The following is a 22,884-nucleotide window of genomic DNA, read 5'->3' on the forward strand; positions in this document are numbered from 1 at the left end:
CGTTAGTGCGGGAGTATTTCCTTATCTCGCTGACTCGTTGTAAAGCAAAAAAAAAAAACAAAACAACCAGAAGGATAGCTACGAAATTTGCTGCACTATTTTTTTTTTTGTAGTGTTCACGAAAATTCTGTTGCTCTCGGTGCTGGATTTGAAAATTTATATATGTACAACATTAAGTATTTTTTTTTTCTTTGGTTCTGCTACTAAAATTAGCATATTCTGCAAATATTTGCTAAAAATAGCCTAATTTCGGTGACAAGTACTTTTGATTGGCAGGTAAGTGACAAATTGTGGCACGTGCCACACACACACACAAACCACTGTCTACTTGCTGTAAACAAAACGCTGTGCTTTTGAAGTTCTGCCAATTTCTGATTAAGGGGGAAAATAAATTAGATTAGAAAATTTCTGCTTCCTTCGAAGTATTTATAGATTGTAACAGAACGATATTTATATATATATATATATTCAAGTTATTTAATTTATTAAAGCATATCGCGGTAAATACTAAAAAAAATGTGTTCGAAATTTCTGATGTCAATTCATGATTGCTGAAAAACTTATCAATTCAAAAAAAAATGATGGGTGCTGTATGAAATAAATGCCCATAATTACCTTTAAATAAGTAAAAAGTTAATTCCCTAAGCAACTTTGACCGATTTAAAGAATGTGGCAAGTCAGCTGTTCTTATATGGATCCATGTCCTATGAAGAGACCAATTTAATCCTTTCGGTTCGTTCTTCTTTGAAGGCTTAAAGGCATGTAAAATTTGCTCCAATCAGGGCATCTGAGAGGTAAATTTCGCCTCAAGAATGAATACCTTTAGTTTCGGAATACTTACCATGTGATTTCAAACAGCTTTTTGAACATTTGATCTTCTTCGAAAACTTTTATAAGTTTGAAGTGTCTAAATACATAAATCCACATAAATACATATAGCCGTTTCTGATTTCCATTTAGTTTTAAATATGTCTTTCTATGTAAATTTTTTCACCGCCTGCTGTGGGCTATTAACCCGTCAGCTAAGGAGAGGGTAAAGGCTTCATTGGCATCACACACCACATTCTTCTCCTGAAAAGATGAGTTTTTAGTCAGCTCAGAAAACGCTGCGCAAAATCCTTAAATCGAGAGATGGCTAGGTTATTCTGAACACGGATAGACCGAGGGCAGTCTAGAGAGCTTTTGAAAGTGAAAAATTGATACCTTTTGTTGCTATTGGGAGTTCCAACTGGTCCTTGTCTGATCGCAAGCTATGCGGTAAGGTTTAACATCAGCTCAGGCCTCTACTGTAGCAGCAGTTGTATGGTGACGAGGTGAAATCAACTCAACATCCGCTATTGCTTTCGAGTGATTAAGGTTTGAACGCCTTGTTTTCCACTTCTCTCTCAATTCTGTGGAGCTTTCGGGAATACATACCCAGTAGGACTTACATATATGCAACACGAAATCACATTCTTCCTATACAGAAAGTACGACCGGGAACTCTGTCACAAACACGAAGTTTTCTCCATGTCTTGTCCCTGCAAACGATTTTTTTCATTCTGAATTGTAGAGAAAAGATACGTTAAGATCTCATCCGATTTTTTGTCGAATTTTCTAAAATGAAATAAACTGTGCCCACTTCGACACGAAATTTCGGAATGAAAATCGTCAAAGCAATGAAAATAATGCTGCTATGTGAAGAATTTCTTGCAGAATTTTTTCAGAATTTTCTTTATTTTTCGTACAGAAATTTCTTTACGAGTTCGTGTCAACCACTTTATATAATTTTCTTTGAAGATTCGTTAAAGAATCGTTAAAGAAACGAGATACTCCTAAATTTTTCGTTAAGGTTTCGGGAACTTTGGTTTGTTTTGTTTTGGGTGGGCACATGAATTCAAATTAAAAGGTGAATGGGGAATGTATATGATATCATATACGCTACCGGTATACCACTAGGCAATTGCCGATATAGACCTGAATGAATAATTCACGCCATCGTTTCAGTATACTTCTTCTGTCTATGTACATATGTAAGTACAATGTGTGCGGAAACGTATTCAAATTTGTTGCGTGTGATTTTTTGCCCATATATTCATTCCATAAACTTAACGACGACGTCAGAAAAAATTAAAAAAAAGTCCGCCTGGGTACATATTAGCTTCTTTTTGGGCTTTGTTGTGAACCCGAAGAGCGCTCTTTTACCAAAAAACACTTGGGCGTCGCCGTTCAACTGCTGATATTAAACTTCATATTTATGCAGATTGTGGAGATTTGTTCTTTGGTGAAAGTGAATCTGGAAACAAGATGGTGCTTTTCCTGCCCAGCCACACTGTCTGATGGCAGCTGTTGTTGTCCTTTACCTACACAGGCAGCGGTGTGCATATTCGTAAAACATAGTCCTTGTTCCATTCGGGTGAGTTTATTAAACAAGACTTTCTTACGTGGAGGGTCCCGAATACAGTGCAGTGATATCGTGTTAAAGGAGTGGCTTGTTCCAAGTCATCAGTGGCCCTCATAAACCAACTCACAATTCCGAATTTATTCTATTTCAAGTGTTTTTTTTTTTTGTTTTTCTCTTGTCTTAACTCGGCTATGATTAGCTTTGGACCTTCAAAATCTTTTACTTGCATTATACTCAACACATCTTGCATCTTCCACAACACGACATATCGCAAATCGGCATCTATAGCTAGAGGTTTATCTGGCTGAAAAATATAGGTAGGTACGTATTTTGGGTTCGTGTGGAGTATGTACAGTCAGTCAATAAAGTTTAGGTACAGCGAATTTTTTACAATACCGGCAACTATTTTTTTAAGTATTTTATTTTTCGCTAATTTTTTTATAAAAATATGGTTAATACTACAACAAAAACCCAAAAAATCAAAGTTCCAAACCTTGTGCAAAATTAAAGAAAATTCTGCAAAATTTCATTCAAATATTGCACTTTTTATTTGCGCTCTCTAGAAAAAAGTTGAGTATGCAGTTTTTTTAGCCCATTCAATTTTGGTATAACAAAGTGCAAGTTTGAGGTAACTAGGACTTACCATTGATTTTTAGCAATTTTTTTTTGTTGATGGTGTCTCATTTTTAAACGACTTCCAAAAAAGGAGGAGGTTATCAGTTCGTCAGAATATTTTTTTTTATGTATGTTACCGCATAACTTTGGACCTCGTCAACCGATTTCGATAATTCTTTCTGCAATCGGAAAGGCAGTGTCTCAGAGGTGGTCCCATACTAATCTGGTTTAGATCCGATCATTGGATCATGAAATATATATATATATATATATATATATATATATATATATCTATGAGAATTGAAGTCGGTTTTGTTTTTTGCTTAAAAATTACTTGTCTCCAAATAATGTTTGATAATTTGTTTATATGGAAAAAATGTGCGCCGCCTTCAGCAAAAAAAGCTCCTAGCTTCCTCATATTTGCACTTTATTATACTAAAAGTGAATGGGCTGAAAAACTGCATACTCAACTTTTTTCTAGAGAGCGTAAATAAAAAGTGCAATATTTGAATGAAATTTTTCAGAAATTTCTTTAATTTTCCACAAGGTTTGGAACTCTGACTTTTTGGGGTTTTTGTCGCAGAATTAACCATATTTAAAAAAAAATTGCGAATAATAAATTATTATTTTTATAAAAAATAAGCGAAAAATAAAATATTTGTTTGGATTTTTTTTTTCAAATTATGTAGTCTCAAAACTGTCAACAACAAAATATACGTAAATTTTGTTTTTGCTCTAATGCTACTATGTACCAGTTTGATATGCCTTGGAATACCCCAAGGCGAATTTATATAAGGTGGTGTTACTATATCAGTTGATTTTGTTTATGCGTTTCGCCTCACCGCTTCGAATGTAAAATTGAAAAATTTTGTTTGAATTTCCACACACACTCTTACAGGTTTTGACAGTTTATGCCGCCAAAGCAAAAATAAAATACATGTAAATTTTTGTTTTGTATCATTATATTAATTCCCCTTGGAATACGCCTACAATTTATTTAGTTACTACACAAAAACTATGTAATATTTGATTAATCGATTTTTGGTAAGTCGAAAGTAAAAACGCGTCATTGATGAAGGACTTGAAACCCGCTATTAAAAAAAATCCAATAAGAACAATCTTCGTTTCCACATCGTATTTGGCATTACCCAACACTGGCGCTTGTGGAACGATTACCAAACCCAAATCAACTTCGCCGCAGCTAAAGTAACCGAATAAAACAGGAAATCAAACTACCACAAGGGTCATAGAACTGCTGAAGAATACGGTTACTAACCAACACAGTGCGCACAACTGAGTGTGGATTACACAAAGAGCGCCAGTGCCAATAGGGGTTGAGGGTTGAATTGCTCATCGCAAACAGGGGTTGCGCACTTACAATACACAATACATGAGCCGTGTGTGAAGCGAATACCGATGACGTTGAAGCGACATTAGCGACAAACCAGCCACCACAAAGAGAGGGGCGCGAGTATTGTGGAAGAAACTTCTCATAGGTGTGCGTGTCTACAAATACAAAATTTAGTGCCGAATACTACATATACATACATACATACATATGTATATACAGGAAAGAAAGGTAGCCGAAAAGTCGACAGGGAGCAAAACTAACTGCTTTCTCGAAACAGCAGCGAACAGTTGAACAGCAGCACTCAGAGCGTACGGATCAGTCACCGGCTTGGGCGAAAGCGGCACACACACAACTTCTCACGTACTTCAGCAAATTTTCTTCTCCACTACACCTCATTCCATTCGGTTGTTCAGTGTACGGGTTCAGCACGGGTTGGTTCGCTTAATTCAGTTTCAGCCTTTTGTGGGTTCTGGTGGATTTTTTTCACACTTCTCTTGTTATACCGACAAAAGTGGCGTAAAGTGTTGGCAGCACCAGCTACTAAATAAAACATACAGTTACAAATCGCATCAGCACCTCGTCAAATCGTTTAATCACAAAATGGCCGAAAATTGTCCAAAGTGCAAAAAATCGATTACCAAGGAGGGCATTGTCATTTGCAATTCGGATGATTGCATGAAAAAGTTTCACCGGGCCTGTGTGAACATCGATGACGCAGTCTACGATGCGATCCAGAAGAATCCGTTGATTTCATTCAATTGCGAAGAATGTAAAAATCAATCGCCCAAGGCGCTGGCCGCCAAGCTGCAGACCATGGAGGAAAAACTGAATAAAGTCTACAATGGTGTGAATCAGATTTCGACACGTATGTATCAGCAGTATTTCCAATTCGGCAACGCGAACAACGTCGACCCGAAGAAGCAAACCAACAACCTTATCGTGGTTGGCAACAACTGCAATTCCGATCGTCTGCAAGTTGTCTGCGACTATGGGCGTTGGGTGCAGGTGGGCAAATTTGCCACCTCCACCAGCGAGGACGACATCATCGAGCACTTGGCCGAGGAGTTGAAGATCAACAAGAACCTGGTCAAGTGCACTAAGCTGGTTAAGAACGATGCGAATTTGTCGCAATTGTCGTATTGCAAATTCAAGATATCCATACCGGATTATCGTTTCAATGAGTTGTTCAACGAAAATATTTGGCCCAGCGGTGTTATGGTCAGCCCATTCACACCACGTTCGCAGTTGAATCAGAACCGTATATAAGGCAAAGCCATTGAAGGGCGGGTGGATGACGGCGCTAATCGCAGGCGTATAAATAATAAGAAGAAGAAGCGGAAAAGAACAAAGGAGGACGGAGATGAGAATGAGGAGGGCGATGACGAACGGCAACCGGAGCCGAGGCAACAACGCGAACGCAAGCCGGCTGAGAAAGCAATAGCAACAGCAACCACAACTGCGACTGCGACTGCGGGAGCAGCGGCAGCGGCAGCGACAATGACACACGATAAGCATTCGACGACGGCAGGGGGCGCAGCTGCTGAGGCGAGAGGAGAGCAGGTGTTGAACAAAAAGGAAAATAATTCGGTTGGTAAGCAAGTGGAAGCAGAGGAAATACGGGCAATAAATGAAAAAACAGAAACCGGGAATGAAAAGGAAGAAGAAAAAGCAGCAGTAGCAGTAGCAGTAGCAGCAGCGGTGCCGGAAAATGAAACGAATGATGAAACGGATGCCGATGGGGAAGAGTACGAGGACGAAGAAGAGGAGGAAGAAGAAGAAGAAGAAGCAGAAGACGAGGAAGTCGAATCGAATGTGAACGCAAGCGAGATGACAGCTGTTAGCAAGGCAGCCGGCGATTAGCGAGCGTAAGGAACGTGTGTACGATAGAGACAAGTCCTTCGCTTTTCCGCAGGGGGTTGTATGAGTGGGTGGGGGTAGCGATAGCGTATTTAAATGGCAAGGGGGGTATGAAACGTAAGAGGTGGCGATTAAATGGCGGCGTACAGAAGAAAAATGAAAACGAAAAAAATGTGTACGGTTTTGAGGAGAAAAAATATTTAATGAAAATTTTTATATTTTCCAACGCGAATTAAGCTGTGCCACGAACACCGGCATTGCTTGAAATTTTGATTTCTAAATCTTTCAGACACTTTGATGTCTGTCTTTTATTAAAGTGAATCGTGCAAATTGTATCGATCCAATTCCATTTAATGAAAAATAAATAGAGTTTTTAGTGCATGAAAATGCCGATAAACCATTTGAAGACAACTTTAAAATGCATTTCAAGTATTTTAGAATTGAAATTGAAAAACAAAATTTAAATATGTATGACGATTTACATACAAACATATAAAAAAAAGTCTTGATGCAAAAGCAAATAATTATGCAAAACAATTGAATGAAGAATGAATTATCTAGTAATTTAAAATGAATATTTGTCGTACTTACACACTTAACAAGCAAACCCCAAAAAAAAAAACGCATATATATTTAAAACATTTAAGAAACGTACGTAACCAAACGATACCGTAAAAGAGAAACGACGAAAAATATCTAAACAAAAATTAAGTATCTAATTGAAAGTAATATTCCCTTAACATTTAATAATCTACACACAGGTGAAGCAAAAAAAAAAGCAAACCGACAAAAATATTTACTATGTACGATTAGCGCAACTGTAACACATTCCAAAGAAGCATATGTAGTACCAATATTTGATTGTTTATTTTAATTTAATTTGTAGTCTTTTTTGTAATAGTAAGTAACCGTTTAAAAATTCTCTCAATATTTCTTGCTGAATTTTGTTAAATTTGTGTTTTTTTTTTGTCAAATGAGGAATATATTTTAGTCTATGAATTGAAAGTTAAAAAAAAAAAATAAATTTTGAAATTAATGTAAATTTTAACATTCTCAACTTTTTAACAAAAAAAATTTTTATCATACCGTTATCTGCGAGCATTTGTTACTTAACTTTTTTACTTTTCCGAACGCAAATCGATTTTAAACAATTTCCCCCCTATTAAATAAATATAAATTTTTTATATATATTAAAACTTTAATTCTAAAAATATACACTTATGTACTTAAATACTTATTCAAACACACAGTAAACTACCATTTAAATGGGCATTGCTACATTTTTTAGCGGTGCAAAATTTTCAAAACTTAGCAGCAAGGAAAGCAGTTTTATAGCAAAAACAACAAATAGAGCAAAAGTGCTTAAGTGCAAATGTGAAAAATGCAAATATATGCAAAGTGTTTACTTACATGTGGAACTTCAAAATATTGCAAGTAAATGCATACCTACCACGTACTTACATACAACTTATTCAATTTCAAGCAAACCAAACAAAAACTTTAATAAAAAAGTATTAACAAAAAAAAACAAAACAAAAACAAAAACGATTAATTGCTAAATGGTCATACATACCTAGTATTTACCTACAAACATACATACACATACTACACACATATGTACATTAAATATGAAAAATTGTACTTGTAGTTTTTTGATGCATTTCTCAAAGCTTGTCGAAGAAATTTTAGAAAATTTTGAAATCATGATATGAAATTAATGTATGTACATACACATATGTAAAACAACAATAATAAAAAATCAATGAGCACCGCAATTTTTTGCATAAATGCTTCCATTTCGGAATGCATTGCGATTTTTTCCCAAAAATAAAATGCAAATTGTCGGTATTTTATATCATTTTAACAAAATGTGTGCAACAGCAAATGGAGCGTGGAATAGCGTGAACTATTTAATTATATGTGTGCTGGTACAACAGATATCTGTGGCATTTCGATAAAACAACTAATCTGGAGTTAGGCCACTTTCGCTTTAAACCAATAATTATTTGAGTTCCCAAACAATATTTTAACGATTAACTAGGCATAAGTGTAGTTTAAGAAGCCCTTTTAATAGAAGTTTATAAAAAATATGAAACTTTTTAAGGCCGTCAAGTAGGTTTTAAAAATTATCAGCGCTTTAAATACAAATTTTGTTTCTAAAAAAAATGTACTTGAAGGGCAGATAAATTTTAAACCCTACTTGAGGAAACGGCATTTAAAGGCAAACTTCATTTTTAATTCAAAATTCTTTTGTAGTTCTAAAGTCACTTAGGTTGTTTCATCAAAATGCCACAGATACATATCGAGCCCTAACAGCCAAAATAAGGTAAGCGATATTTTTTTCAAAATTTTCTTTTTGATGTAAAAACATTCCTAGAGCATCTAGATGCATTTCTGGATCAAAATAAAAATTTTGAAAAAAATGTCACTTACGTTATTTTTGCGGTTAAGGCTCGAGATATGTACTCATGCAATTGCACTATAGCAAGAACTGAAGTGTTCACGCAAATATACTGCGTAAATACATACTTACATATGTACCCAGCCAGCAGAGAAACGAACGTTTTGCCGAGTGTGCGGTTTTATACATTTGTAGTATCCGGAAACGTAGGGAAAACGTTTGAAATTTTCATAAATTTTTCCTAACCGAACATTTGAAAAATTCGCTTCTAGTTAAGTGTATGCTACTATTTGTTAGCTTCCAGGAAGTTCGGGGTTCGAATGCCGTCAGACGCAATAAAATGTTTCGTTCTTTTTTTTTTTGGTTTTCTTTTTTCCGAACTATGAAAAAGCATCTGTGTAGTGCAGAAGGAAAGCGTATTCAACAAAAAATTCAATCAGAAAATTTTCAGAAAAAACATCCGAACATTCGGTATTTTTCTAGACGGCCGCACACTTTAGTGGAAAAACGGATCGTCAAAGTATCCGAAAAGGGAATCGGTAATTGAAAAAAATCCGCATTTCATCCACTTTTCTGATTCCTTTTAGGGATTTTTTGCTGGCTGGGTATACACACGTACATATGTATGTAGATGTATGCAGCAGTTGGCTCTGGGAAAGAAGCGAATGTTTTGTAAAAGTAGACTTTTTATAGTCCCAAATATGTATTCGCAATTCTGCAATGAAGTTCATTTTTTAGTAAAACAAAAAAAAAATAAAAAATTTACAAAAAAAATAATGGTAGTTATTTATTCAAAGTGTATTTAGTATACAATATGCATGCATGTATTTATGTCGAATTTTTAAATAAATTCAGAAAAATATAAAAAAGTTGGTTTTAATGATTAAACAAAAATTAAATACCGTTAGCTTAGAGTGAAACGTTTTTGTGAGAATCCATATTTTGATAAGTCAAGGAAGAGAAATAAAAAATGCATCTTAATTCGTTTGTCGTTTTGCTTTGTTTAAAGATAAACATAAAAAAAAAATGAGCTTGGCAACTTTTTATTCTAAGCAGGCGATGTGGAAGAGTTTTTTTTTAATATTCCTGCGACCCAAACCCATCCCAACGGAACACATTCCGCAGCTCTTTAGTGGTCTCTAGATTGTTTCCATGAGAAATCAAGAAAGAGTTCTACTTTTTACAGCAACACTCATGTATAGGGAAGGATATTATCTTCAATAATGTCATAGATTCATAGCCCCGGCCGCTTCTGTGGTATATCCTAGAGCTTTGCCAGTCGAAAAAAGTTCGATAACCTAAATCAAATTTTGAATCGAATATAATACAATTTGAATTGACGAAACCAACTCGTCATCGTTTGACGTAACCTCAAAAAACATACATATGTAGCTTCGAACTTGCCACAATTCTGGCATGGAGAGGAAATTCCAACATAGCTAGATTAAAGAGGGCGATATCAAAAAAAATCGAAGCGGAAATCGACGTCTAAGGGGAGAGGAAGAACGACCTATCCATCCAGGTAGCCGGTTCGAAAACGCCAACGCCCTATCTCAACTGATAACATATTGAAAATACATACATACATATGTTGATATAGGGCATTTTTGAAACGAAGTCTAAATAGAGCGTTCTTTCAAAGAATCAAATCAAATTCTGAGGTAGGAAGTTCTTGAAAAATTTTCTGTGATAACGCATTTTCAAGCCGGCTGCCGAAATATGTAGATCAATCTTCCACTCAGCCATTGAAATACAATCAATGAGAGCATTAGCTTGGATTCAAGAACTACCATAGCTACGGTGAAACAGTCACTCAGAAAGCTTTAACTTTTTATATGCATGTACTTGCATTACGGTGGTAATGTGCACATGACCCTGGAAGTAGTTCTACACTTAGCTATAGAACAGGCGGCAAAACGAACTCTACTTAATTTCGCTAGAGATGGCTTTAACTGTGTAAAGATCACATAATGCACGATTATTGAGAAATTAGGCACCCATCTTCCGCTAACATTGCTTCCCAGAGACGATATATTTCGTATGATAGCACTTGAGAAGAGAAGAATATAGTAAGACTCCCCAAGATGAGTGTACCTTGCACCTGTACATAGGAGCAGACGTTTATGGCCTCACCTAAGCAGGATTTATGACAATGGCGAATTGTAATTCGCAGTTTTAGCGGGGCGGATTTGTGGTTGGGCGGAGACTCCGACACCTTCTCTCCCCGTTCGCGCCCATCAGTGAGCGAATCGCCACCATCCGCATAAAGGCGAAATTTAATAGCATCAGCCTATTTCGAGTGCACGCCCCGACGCAAGAGAAGGGCGGAAGGGAAGAGACTAAGGAGTTTTTCTATGAGTGCCTAGGAGTAGCGTATGAGCGCTTCCCCCACCACGATATTAAAATCGTACTTGGCAACTTTAACGCCAGGGTGGGCAAAGAAGGCATATTTGGTCCAACAGTCCGAAAATTCAGCGTTCATGACAACACCTCCGACAACGGAAAGAGGCTGATCGACTTTGCCGCTGCACGGAATATGGTAGTCAGTAGTACCAGACACCAGCATCGAAACATCCATAAAGCAACTTGGGTTTCCCCTGATCAAAGAACGAGGAACCAAATTTATCCACAGGTGGGGTGAAGGAGAACCCGAACCCATGTATAGGGACGAAGCTCACGTCTCTCAACTCGACCAAGACGAGGTGAGAACAGCAATTAAGCGGCTTAAGAACAACAAGGACCCCGGACGAACTATTCTACGCAAGATCTACAGTCCTGTTTTCGTGGACGACGGGTATCGGAGAAGATGGAATGACGAACTGTATGAACTTTTTACCGATATGGACATAGTTAAGCGCATAAAAATACAGCAATTGGGCTGGCTTGGACATGTTGTACGCATGGATGACGACGCTGCGGTCAAAAGATCCTTCGACTCCGCACCCTTGGGTGGACAACGAAAGCAAGGGTGCACACGAACGCAATGGAAAGACCAAGTGCAGAAGGACCTGTTTGCGCTCGGAATAACCAACTGGCGCGAATTCCCACAGGAGAAAAACAATTGGAGAAGCTTTTTGGTCTCGGCCCCAACCGACAAACAGTAGTAGTGCCAAATAAGAAGAAGAAGATCCTTAGGTCTTAGATCCTTAGTATTGAAAGTTGTTCTACATATCAATAGACGCATATATGCATAAGATTTACTCACTCGAGCTTCTCTTTTCGTTAGTCGCTTTTTCTACTTGGGTTAAACTCGAGTCATTCTGGTATGAAGAACCGGTTATTATATGAATGGACTCACTGAAGGCTTGACCTAAAGTCGGCCTGTAAAGCCATTATTGACCCTGGTGAAGTAAACCTCAAAATTTGGAAAATAAACAGGCATTGTCTCAGGGTATTCTCTTCTCCCCGCTATTTTTCCACCTTCACCAAAAGTCGTTTTCTTGATTCCCCCCCCCCCCCCCCTCATTTTGGCGCCCAGGCATGAAATTTACATGTTTTTGTTGTTTTTGTAGCGGCACTACCAAACCCCGCCTAGGTCAGTTTATCCATCAATCGTTCGGCGGGGTTGTTCCAGAGAGAGAGAGGTGTTGGACGATTGGGATTGAGTTGACATGTGAAGAAGTGGTTGGTGTCGTAGGGAAAGTCTCAACATGCCGAACACTGATTGGGGATATCGGGTTCGAGTGTGGATAAGGAGCTGTTTAAGCGGCTACAGTATCCAGGCCGTAATTGGGCTAGAGTGACGCGAGTTTCTCGTGTCAGTGGAAGCTCTTGTTCTGCAATGGATGGAGATTGGGATCCGATTACGCCATTGAAAAGTCGAGAATCATAGGGCCACGTGCCTGGGCACAGGCTCCTCCTCATGCAAGGATCTGCTTTGTGAGCATTTTATTGTGCTCCCTTATAAAATGTATATCGTAATAGGGGTTAAATTTCTACTTATCCAAACAAACGTACAAACTTTTGGTTCCAATCCATTGAAATAGCTCATGTAGTGATCCTACCGTTAGACGAACGGATTTTATCTCGACAGGGTATGATAATAGAGGGCTTTATAAATTATCATATTAGCTTCATTTAGCAAATAAATAGTTTCTAACAATTAATATAATAAGAAAATATTCCATTTTCCACATCAAAAGTTCTCAACAAAAATGGCTGCCAAGAATGGGTTGCTTGCTGAAACCTCGTCCAACTCTACAGCGGTTCAAAAAAACAAAGCAACTGACGATGGTAATGCCAATCTTAACAAAAAGACTGCTGCCACTTGCAAGGGAAAGTGCAAATTCCACGAAGCTTTTACATTTTTCACCGGCTATGAGATCGATAACTTCACATCCTATGCCAGTTTCACGAATTGGTTACATCGACCCGTTGATGCCTCAGCGCTCGGAGTTTTTCGCATGTTATATGGTGAGTTCTATGAACTTCCTACACATCCAAAAAAAAATTAAACATTTCAACTCTTTATCTTTATCTTTGAAGGCCTGGCTATGTGCATCGACATTGCGGAAGAGCGTGGCGGCGGCCAAATGGATTTACGCTTCGGCGAGCCACAACACTGTCATTTTCCGCTCTTTAATGACATGCGCGCCGTCTCGTTTCCGTTGATGGGCTGCATTTATCTGGTCATGTGGTTGGGCGCACTCGGCATAATGCTGGGCTATCGCTTTCGCCTCAGCTGCCTGGTGTATATTATGCCATATTGGTATATATTTCTGCTCGACAAACCGGCATGGAATAATCACAGTTATTTGTTTGGTTTGGTTGGCACAATACTTCTATTCACAGATGCGAATCGGTATTGGTAAGTGGGTGGTATCTTAAAAAGTAACTGGCAAATTTATTTTAGTGATTCTTTTGCGCTACAGTTCATTGGACAAATACCTACAACCGAATATGCCGGAGACTGTACCCTACTGGAACTACTTTTTAGTAAAGTTTCAATTTTTCGTGCTCTACGTGTATGCCGGTTTGAAGAAATTCACCGCCGAGTGGCTTTCTGGCTATGCCATGTCGAGTCTCAGCCAGCATTGGGTCTTCAGACCATTTCGTTCGCTGTTGTCGGCGGAATTAACGGATCTGTTGATAGTACATTGGTTTACAGCGATTTTCGACTTCTCCATTGCCTTCTTTATGACCTGGGAGGCGACAAGGCTTCTGGCCACACCTTTTATGATCAGCTTTCACTTGATGAACTCGCGACTATTTGTGATAGGTGCAAAAAGCAAATATTTTATAAAAAAAAAAAACAATTTTAAGGAATAAACGAAATTTTTATTTTAGGCATGTTCCCTTGGGTCTGCTTGGCCGAGGTGCCGCTCTTCTTTGGCTTTAGCTGGCCTCGCAAACTTACTTTTAAGCGCTTTGTGCTGCATATTTTAACAGCAAGTAAATCCAAGGCGCAAGCGCAGCAGCTGCCAGCACAACAAATGAGCGCGACAACCGAAGCAACCACGAAAGAGTCCGCTGCTCCAGCGTGTGACCAGAATCAGATTTCGAGCGCCCAAAGCAACGATTGCCAGACGGTGCACATAAAAAGCCGTGGCTATGCCGCGAAGTCGCGTACTGCGCTAATACTCGCCTACTGCGCCCTGCAACTTTTCCTGCCATATTCGCATTTCATCACCAAAGGCTACAACAATTGGACTGAAGGACTCTACGGCTATTCCTGGAACATGATGGTACACACCTACGACACAGTCCTGACATCCGTTAAACTCGTCGACAACAACAACGGCAATGTACACTACTTAGATCCGTATGCCTTCACCGAATATGACCGCTGGACAAAACATGCCGATATGGCTTACCAGTACGCGAAATGCATTGCGGCCAATATACGTGAAGATTACGCGCTAGATCCACAGGCTAGCCCATTGAGTTCGACGAATATTTCGATTTACTTCGATGTTTGGTGTTCGATGAACGGACGCTTTCAACAGCGCGTCTTCGATCCACGTGTGGATCTGCTCAAGGCTGAGTGGTCGCCATTTCGGCATACCCCGTGGACACTGCCACTGCTGAACGAGTTGAATTATATGCGCCCAAAATTGAAGACTATGACGAATGAGGTTTTGGGTTGGAGTAATTACTCTGATGTGATTTTCGTAGCCGACTTTCCGGGGCTAACGTTGGACAATTATATTTCGCCGGAATTGACAAATGTAACGCTCACTATTCTGGCGGGAAACGTGCGCTATAAAAGTGACGATGAGGATGAATTTTACTTTCTAACGGCTGGCAAGAGTTTTGTGTTGAAAAGTGGAGAGACACATCATATAACAACAATCGGACAGAAGCCATCTTCATATCTCTACACTTTCATGGTGAGTAGGAGGAGGGGTGGGTTGAGTAGGAGGAGGGGTGGGTTGAGTTTCAAACCAACTAATAGGCATTATTTTCTTCCTCAGAACAAAACAATGATCGATAATGAGTTGCTGATCGATGATTACAGCAGCAAAGAACCCAAACCGTTGTTGCCACTTTGGGATGAGTTTAAGAGTCGCGTAAAAAACTATAAACAATTCCTTAAGCATATGGCTAATTGTGTGTTGTATTTGTTTTACGACGTGCCAATACCTATGGAAGTACGTGAGCGCAACTAGAGATTTTTTTTTTTAGCATAAACTGCCTCGAAAACCGCTTTGCCGAAAAAAAAGCATTTTAGATCAAAATGTTAAAATTGTGTGATAAATGGATAATAAAGTTATTAAATTGTATACAAATTAAAAAAAATATATAAAAATTAACAAGAAATAATTCTACGTTTTTATTGTTTATAACCTTTTTTATATATTTTTTGTATTTCTCTATTTACAATACAGCACTGGGCTGGCACTCTCACAGGAATCTTATTAACAAATCATTGTTTAGACCGGGTGGTGATACAGCAATTCTCATTAGTGTCTATCTATTTGCAACTGCCTGCGATTTTTCACCTTAAAACGACAGCAGTACAATACAAATCATGTGTGTGTGTTTGTGTTTATTAACAAGGTTTCAGGCCTATACACAATTGCCGCCAGTTGAAATGGCAAAAGCTTTTGAAACGAATTTTTAACTCAGAAGCAATTCAAAAGTTTCTTAATGAGGCGTATTCATGTTTTGGTACAAATCGAAAATTTGAAATATTTGTATGGGAAATGATAAGAAATTATCATGATTTTCGATTCGTACAAAGACAAGAATATGCCCCAATAATTTTAAAGTCGACTTTAAGTTGACTACAAATACATACACGGCAATGGGTATAGGTTAGTTAGTTGATGTGTGCATTTGTTAGTGTTTATGATATCCGTATGAATAAAAACTGTAAGCAATTGTGTTTTCTTGAAATTTCAGATTACTCGATTTATTGAAATAAATTTAAAAAATAAAATAAAAATTATCCGACGAACTGATAACCTCCTCCTTTTTTTGGAAGTCGGTTAAAAAAGGTCTGCAATTTTAAGAAAGAGCAATTGCTTTGTTTTCATTCATACGGCCCATTGTTGTGGTTTTCTCTAAGTTTGATGCTTAAACATACATAACTACATACTGACAATGAATCATTAAATAGCTTCTCTGTAAATCAACAACAATAAAATTACATGACATTTAAACAACCAAAAGGCAGTCACGGATCGGATGTTTCAGGTCAGAATTGTTGCGTTTGCGCCTCCCATAGACGCGCATATAGGCCATTCTTCTTCAAAAGCTCTGCATGTGTGCCACGTTCGCCGATTCGGCCATTTTCCAATACGAATATCTCATCGGCATCCATGACGGTGGAAAGCCGGTGAGCTATGCATATACTAGTGCGGCCCTGAGTTGCGCGTGATAGGGCTTGCAAAATATGCTAGAGGAAATCGGATAGAAAGTAAAGCTTAACGATTAAAAAACTATTCAAAATTTCCAATACCTGTTCGGTTATAGAGTCCAGACTGCTCGTTGCCTCGTCGAATATGAGAATCGGTGAATTTTTCAGTATGGCACGCGCAATGGCCACGCGCTGCTTCTCGCCGCCCGATAGCTTTAAGCCACGTTCGCCCACCTGGGTTTCATATCGCTTGGGCCAACTCATAATGGAGTCATGCAAATCCGCCATGCGGGCTGCATTTTCCACATCCTCTTGCGATTTGTTTAAGTTGCCGTAATGTATATTATGTTGAATGGTATCGTGGAAGAGCACTGAGTCCTACACAAAACAATGTAGTAGAACTTAAGTGACACAAATTAAGTTACTGTACCTGCGGTACTACAGCGATGACACGTCGCAAACTGTCCAAATCCACTTCGCTGATGTCTTGTCCGTTAATGAATATCTTACCCGCGTTAGGTTCGAAGAAACGAAAGAGTAGGCGCACCATCGACGATTTTCCCGAGCCAGAACCACCAACGAAGGCAATTGTTTTGCCCGCTGGTATGCTGAAAGACATATCTTTGAAGATGGGTTTGCCCGGCTCATACTCGAAACTGACATTTTTGAATTCAATTGATGCATTCTCGCAGCCAACCGCCAAGTAGGGTGCATTCGGTGCTGAGGCTATACGCGTGTCGACATTCATTAACGTAAACATTGCCTGCATGTCAAGCAGCGCCTGGCGTACCTCTCGGTACACGCTACCTAGGAAACCTAGTGGTATGGAAAGCTGAAATAGCAGGCCATTAACCATCACTAAATCACCCACTGTCATATTTCCCTTTGCTATCTCATTGGCAGCCAGCAACATGATGACACTAAGTGCTGAGCTGAAGATAGCATTTTGTCCAAAATTCAGCATAGCCAAACTGGTACTCGTCTTCAAACTAGCCACCTCGTATTTCTTCAACACCTCATTATATCGGCCAGCCTCGAATTTCTCATTATTGAAATACTTGACGGTTTCGTAATTGATCAGTGAATCGACAGCTTTGTTGCCCGCTTCATTCTCGGCCTGATTCATGTAGATGCGAAATTTAGTGCGCCATTGCGTCACAGCTAGCGTGAATGTAGCATAGATGCCAACACAACCCATTGACACGCCGGCAAATGCTAAACCGCACTGGATTAGATTTTGTATATAGAAAAGTGATTTACGAATATATGTATGTATTTGCGGCAGTTTGCTTACCTTAGTTCCCAAGATGGTGGATACCAAAGCCAATTCGAATATTGTTGGCACAATATTAAAAACCATAGCGCTAAGCACAAAGTTTATGCCACGCGAGCCACGATCAATGGTCTGTATTGAATAAATTTAACATATATTGGAAAGTTTCCGCGAGCATTACACCTTAATAATTTACCTTGGATAAGGCGCCAGTCTGCTTATTCAAATGGAATGCCAAATCTAAATTGTGCAAATGCAAAAACACGTTCGTTGCAATTTTCCGTATGGAATGATGTGCCACCTTGGCGAAGACTGCGTTTCGCAGCTCATTGAAGGCAGCAGCGCTGGCACGCGCAACACCATCTAAAAGTATTTAGTGTATTCAATACATTCATGATCTTGTAGTAAGCAGTTAAACGGTGTTTATTACATCCTAGCAGCATGGCAGTGGCTACGGATAGCACCGTATCGGGCGGTGTATCCATATTTAAGGTATTCATCGTATTCAGCGTGTCGACGGCACCTTTAAACAGAAACGGCACACAAACCGTCATCAATTTGGAGCCAACCAGCAGACTCAAGGAGATAGCCACACTGAGAAGTGAGAAAAAATTTATAATTAAAAAAAAAAGGAACTACGCATGTAAAAGGCTTCGGGGCAAGTACCGTTTTCGCACAAGCGCATCCTCCTTTGGCCAGATGTAGTGCATCATTGCACGCATCATATCTTGTGACGTCACCTCCGGCGCGTCGAGTTTCCCCAGAGTACTGCCCCCATCAGTGCCGCCTAAATGAACATGACAATTTCGTAATGGAAGCCGCTGCGCTGTTGTTGCTGGACCTGCGGGGAGTTACTGAATTCAAAAGTAAGACCCCAACAAAGGCACACAACAACAGTAAGCGTTTGATTGATGATTAATAAAAAACTAAAGGAAAAATGTTAGCACAGTTAGCTCTGGAACGTAAGTTACGTAAGTAAATACATATATAATTTATTGCAAAAAAAAAGAAAATCAGAAATTGTATAATGACACAAACAAGGGGGAAAGAAACAATATGGTTAAAATTAGTATACCTTTAAGTATTGTATAAAATGACCATGGAACGAAAAATTCAACAAAGCAGGAAATCAAAGCAATTGGGAAGAAATTATTTAAATGAGAAAATTTTGGAAATTTCTACTTTGATTAAGAGCCGGAAATGCACAGGACTTACAATATGCATGCCTGCAATTTAAATAATTTCTTTAAAACTTTCAACTCAATATAAAGGAAACGGCATTGCAAACTTAACGTAATTCTTGTAAATTAAATACATTTACGAGTGCGATTGTAAATGTATGTACAAATGTATATGTATCGGCATGCACTCCTTTTTCGGTAATACTACCAACTGACACCTATACCATTTTGACATCTGCTCTCACAAGGACTTTATTACCTTCTCTTTTTATTTTGTATTTAACACTAAGCCATTGGTTTCGATGATGCGTTTAAACACTGTCTTATTGAATCTTAGTTACCTTTGGGCACTTTCTTCACCAGTACACCACCAAGTAGCTTGTTCCCTGGCGTGGGGGTGAATGGCGTGATTTTCTTCTTTTGCGTTTTCGCAACATCATCGCTGTCGGCTACAGAGCGACTGGAGCAGAACTGCAATATAGAATAATTTTAATTTTTGGCAATTTTTCACGCAGTTTCTTCCATGGAAGAATAATATTGCATGGGATAAAATAATAACCGCGTCCGCAAAAAAAAATTCTTTATTAAATTCCTGAGGTTTGCACAAAGTTTAGATATTTAATTTTTATGTTTTTTTGGTGTAGTATGAATTATGTTTTTATGAAAAAAAAATTATCGAAAAGAAATCAGAATGAAAATTGCTCATATACATATTGCGAAAAATTTACTGTAACAGAATTAAAGACATTTTTAATACAAAAGAAATTTGTTTTATTCAAAGAGGAAACATAAAACTAACATATTTTCTTAAGCATTACTTTACAATATTTAGCAATTCGTATCTAAATATTCTTCTAAAAATCTTATACATTCTTCTAAATAACCTTTCGCTACTTTTCCGCTTTCACTCAAAGTGGGAAGTTTTTCCAAATCACCTTTGAAAGTTCTGTATGCATTTATTTTATATGTTACAAGTGCGCGTACTTCCTCTACGACATTGGCTAGATTCTCAGCTGCCCCAAATGCAACTTGATTCAACACATTCGGGTAGATACTCTCTTCGTGTGCCAGCAAATGTAGCACCACACATAAATTATGTGAAGCCCCATCGTCCAAATGCACAAACATCTCATCGTACAAATTGTGATTGCGTATAAAGGCAAATTTATTGCGATGCAGCATTAAATTCCTATTCATTTTATCTTCCTTTAAAAACTCCTCAATGTCTGCTAGTGAAAAGACGAAATAATCGTGTGGATTATGTGTTATGTAGAAACCATATTCGGTTAGTAATTTGAAATTTGATAGCGATCCATAGCTAATAAACAGCTGCGAACGTGGTTCAATCACAGCTTTTGTGCTTTCTAAAGTCAAAACAAATTCCAGTTGTTTATTGGGACCAGTTGGCAGCAAATCGGCACTGGTACTCACATCAACTGAATGATTAAACAAGTCTAGGAATGGTGCTAAGGCCATGTTTGGCTCGTCACTTAAGAGCGGCTGAAAGAAGCATTTATCTGGTTTGAATTGGCGGCTAAATACATAAACACTGCGTGTATTTACAGCAAAGTAAGCCCATTTAAATGCGTCTAAGGTATAGATTTCTTCAAAGTAAGGCTGTCGGCAATAACTACATTGAGTGCTATTGAAAAGACTTTTTAAGCATGCATAACTTTCACGAATGACACGATTTTGCTCAACGGTTTTTTCCAAAATTTCCTCTGGCAAGCGCTGCAATTCAGCTATTGGACAGAAATAGGTGTTGCTAAACTGCTTGGGTATAGAGTTTATATAAGCGTTTATATGGGATGCACCTTCCAAGTGCTTCTCGTGCAATATATAAAGGGCAAGGAGTGATTGATAAGGTACTTTTTGTTCCTTATTGAATTTTGAGGCGTCAAATTGAGCTTTGAAATGCGCTGAGTCTTCTAGTGTTGATATTGTTACTAAGCATTTGAGCGGTAAGCTTATGAGCGTATCACCAGCACGGAATTTTCGCGTTTTTGAACAAATGCCGCGACCTAATGTGAGAAAGTCGCAAGCTGTAAGATCGTTTGTATTTGTGCAGCCCAACCAGTGCAGTTGATGTAGCAATGGCGTCAGCACATCTTTCGAGCTGGTACATGTATTTCTAATACGCATTTTGCGCTGCCTGGAGCGTTTTGTTCTGCCCATTTCATTTATTTGGCCAAAATTCTTATAAGTAAAAAGATGGTTTGTCCTAGATCTCCCTCTTCCGCTGCAGTGTAATCTAATTAAGTCTTGAGTTGCTTCTGAGCTTCACGGCAACCAGTGTTCGAGGGGTATTGCTTTGGCCTTTTTACTTTGGTTTAATTTATAAAATATTTTCTGGTTGTTTTTTTAGTAGTTTTAACAATTCTGCAACGAGAAATAGATAAGTGGAAAACCGTAAATAACTGCATACACTATCTTATGTATATTTAATATATTTTACTAAACGGAAGGCCAAAACAATACATTCGCAAACACTGTTTGACTGGCCACTCCAGAAGCGCATTATCAACAATATGGTTATGCCTGATCATGCTACGTGTATCAAATGGTGATTATATCTAATGTTACGAAATTTAAGATAGTCGCATGGTATGGCCTTGAGTTTGACGGAAGTGAATAAAAAAAATTGCTTACCAAGTGTGCAGGCGATTGACGATGTGTATGCGCTTTAAGTACGCTGCAAGTTTTTCCAACAATGCAAGAGAAACGCCTATTTGTTGTTATTTGCTGTTGTTTACTGCACAATCGCGCCAAGTGCACAAGCCCAGCCATAATTTAACAGACGCGTGTTCGCAAAAGCAACTTATCTCTCGTGTCCAAATTTGTTAAATTCAACTTGCTATTGTTATTTTTTTTCATTTTGTGTATCAGCTGTTTTTACTAGGTTTGTTCACTTTGTCACGAGCTGAAAGAAATTGATAAGCAGGGTGTCCAGATTATTTAAAAAAAGCACAGTTTTTGAAAAAAAATCGCCAAAAACAAAGAACGTAAATGTAAATGTAAATGAAATTACGTTCTTTTTCTCAACCTTTCAGATACGGTCAAAATCGTCGCGACACATTTTCAAAGTAACGAGTTGTCGCTTCTTATACATTTACGTTCTTTGGCCCGAAAGCGTTCTCGTACTCGGTACCCTGGATTATTTTGCTTTTTGACAGTTTTACGGGTTTAAACCAGGAAAGTTGGGGAACGCAACTAATAATTGTGTTTTAAAGGAATAAAACAATGCTTTAGGAAATGAGCCCTGAAAAAGTACTTGTGAGATGTGTCAAAGCAGATTGATAGCAATATTAAAACATATATATTTTTCTTTATCTTAAATAACGCAATCAATATTCAATGTATTTTCAAAGCCATTATTCAATGTTGTACTGGATAAACACACCTAATGGCTTAAAATTAAGTGTGAAAAAACTGGACCGGCAACCAAACAAAGGTATTTTCAGAGGGCCTGAGCAGACCAACACGTAAAACACACATTAGTTTATCAGACATGTACGGATGTGTTTCAGACCGAATTCCAAAGCATTTTTCGGCGTCTAAAATTGTTGAGTAAAACTATTACTCTCTCCCTTTCTCGTCCGTGAAAAAGTCGTTTCAACCCGCCTAAAATTACTAGTGTATCGAGGTTCAATCGGCTGCAGGAAGAACACATATTACTGTGGTATTCGTCTTCAGTGTATTCGATGAATGCGTAAGTGAAACTAGATGAGCGTGTGATTATTGTTGCAAGCGTATTTATTTTACCACTAGCAACAACAAATCACCCGCTCATTCACTAACACTTATGTACTTAAGATACAACAAATAAACAGAAGCGTGAATTCCACTTATGAATCTCTGTGAAAACATAACCTTATTTTCTGTTTACAATCATGTGGCATCACTTTTTAAAGGAGTGTGTTCAAAACAAAACCATAAAAAGGTGTTTCGCCAGCGATAATTAAAAGCAAGATAACAGCGTCCATTTTGACAATTCCAGCACAGAAAATTTTGTGAAATTCTGT

The 22,884-nt window shown here is 38.2% G+C and overlaps 5 protein-coding genes across 8 annotated transcripts; 3 read left to right on the forward strand and 2 right to left on the reverse strand.

Annotated features, from left to right (window-relative positions):
• LOC118747905 (vitamin K-dependent gamma-carboxylase) lies at positions 1–15,329 on the forward strand. Of its 2 annotated transcripts, none has more exons than XM_036482113.1 (6): positions 1–276; positions 12,750–13,020; positions 13,093–13,414; positions 13,479–13,825; positions 13,894–14,936; positions 15,021–15,329. In XM_036482113.1, exons 2-6 carry the CDS (start codon positions 12,762–12,764, stop codon positions 15,213–15,215), a joined length of 2,166 nt encoding a protein of 721 aa, XP_036338006.1. In that variant the 5' UTR covers positions 1–276; positions 12,750–12,761; the 3' UTR covers positions 15,216–15,329. The 2 variants fall into 2 exon arrangements, with proteins under 2 accessions (XP_036338006.1, XP_036338007.1); XM_036482114.1 differs by lacking the exon at positions 1–276 and adding an exon at positions 2,683–2,700.
• Positions 4,620–6,991, forward strand: LOC118747906. The gene has a single exon (XM_036482115.1). It carries the CDS (start codon positions 4,950–4,952, stop codon positions 5,613–5,615), a length of 666 nt encoding a protein of 221 aa, XP_036338008.1. The 5' UTR covers positions 4,620–4,949; the 3' UTR covers positions 5,616–6,991.
• Positions 5,847–6,209, forward strand: LOC118747596 (parathymosin-like). The gene has a single exon (XM_036481647.1). It carries the CDS (start codon positions 5,847–5,849, stop codon positions 6,207–6,209), a length of 363 nt encoding a protein of 120 aa, XP_036337540.1.
• A 40-nt stretch (positions 15,330–15,369) lies between the features above and the next one.
• Positions 15,370–21,772, reverse strand: LOC118747907 (ATP-binding cassette sub-family B member 7, mitochondrial). Of its 3 annotated transcripts, none has more exons than XM_036482116.1 (9): positions 21,512–21,649; positions 19,204–19,333; positions 18,348–18,522; positions 18,112–18,275; positions 17,878–18,044; positions 17,703–17,813; positions 16,839–17,633; positions 16,511–16,786; positions 15,370–16,447 (listed from the first exon to the last, which is right to left on the reverse strand). In XM_036482116.1, the coding sequence occupies exons 1-9, from the start codon at positions 21,647–21,649 to the stop codon at positions 16,247–16,249; spliced, it is 2,157 nt and encodes a 718-aa protein (XP_036338009.1). In that variant the 3' UTR covers positions 15,370–16,246. The 3 variants fall into 3 exon arrangements, with proteins under 3 accessions (XP_036338009.1, XP_036338010.1, XP_036338011.1); XM_036482117.1 differs by having other exon boundaries at positions 16,247–16,447; positions 18,348–18,468; positions 21,512–21,772; XM_036482118.1 differs by lacking the exon at positions 21,512–21,649 and having other exon boundaries at positions 16,247–16,447; positions 18,348–18,535; positions 19,204–19,287.
• LOC118747908 (SET domain-containing protein 4) lies at positions 19,637–21,604 on the reverse strand. The gene is made up of 2 exons (XM_036482119.1): positions 21,512–21,604; positions 19,637–21,241 (listed from the first exon to the last, which is right to left on the reverse strand). Exon 2 carries the CDS (start codon positions 21,035–21,037, stop codon positions 19,691–19,693), a length of 1,347 nt encoding a protein of 448 aa, XP_036338012.1. The 5' UTR covers positions 21,038–21,241; positions 21,512–21,604; the 3' UTR covers positions 19,637–19,690.
• Positions 21,773–22,884: the final 1,112 nt, after the last annotated feature.

This window comes from Rhagoletis pomonella, unplaced genomic scaffold (assembly GCF_013731165.1).
Source record: "Rhagoletis pomonella isolate Grant_MI unplaced genomic scaffold, Rhpom_1.0 Rhpom_scaffold_00012, whole genome shotgun sequence".
Lineage (NCBI taxonomy): Eukaryota > Metazoa > Arthropoda > Insecta > Diptera > Tephritidae > Rhagoletis > Rhagoletis pomonella.

Excerpts from the sequence above, each read along its gene's own strand:
- LOC118747906 (XM_036482115.1), top strand. The coding sequence starts at position 4,950 with ATGGCCGAAAATTGTCCAAAGTGCAAAAAATCGATTACCAAGGAGGGC.
- LOC118747596 (XM_036481647.1), top strand. The coding sequence starts at position 5,847 with ATGACACACGATAAGCATTCGACGACGGCAGGGGGCGCAGCTGCTGAG.
- LOC118747905 (XM_036482113.1), top strand. The coding sequence starts at position 12,762 with ATGGCTGCCAAGAATGGGTTGCTTGCTGAAACCTCGTCCAACTCTACA. Across the intron at positions 13,021-13,092 it reads AGTTTTTCGCATGTTATATG|GCCTGGCTATGTGCATCGAC; the intron begins GTGAGTTCTATG and ends TTATCTTTGAAG. Across the intron at positions 13,415-13,478 it reads ACAGATGCGAATCGGTATTG|TTCATTGGACAAATACCTAC; the intron begins GTAAGTGGGTGG and ends TTTGCGCTACAG.
- LOC118747908 (XM_036482119.1), bottom strand. The coding sequence starts at position 21,037 with ATGGGCAGAACAAAACGCTCCAGGCAGCGCAAAATGCGTATTAGAAAT.
- LOC118747907 (XM_036482116.1), bottom strand. The coding sequence starts at position 21,649 with ATGGCTGGGCTTGTGCACTTGGCGCGATTGTGCAGTAAACAACAGCAA. Across the intron at positions 18,523-19,203 it reads GGTGAAGAAAGTGCCCAAAG|GTCCAGCAACAACAGCGCAG; the intron begins GTAACTAAGATT and ends AACTCCCCGCAG. Across the intron at positions 16,787-16,838 it reads TCATCGCTGTAGTACCGCAG|GACTCAGTGCTCTTCCACGA; the intron begins GTACAGTAACTT and ends TGTTTTGTGTAG.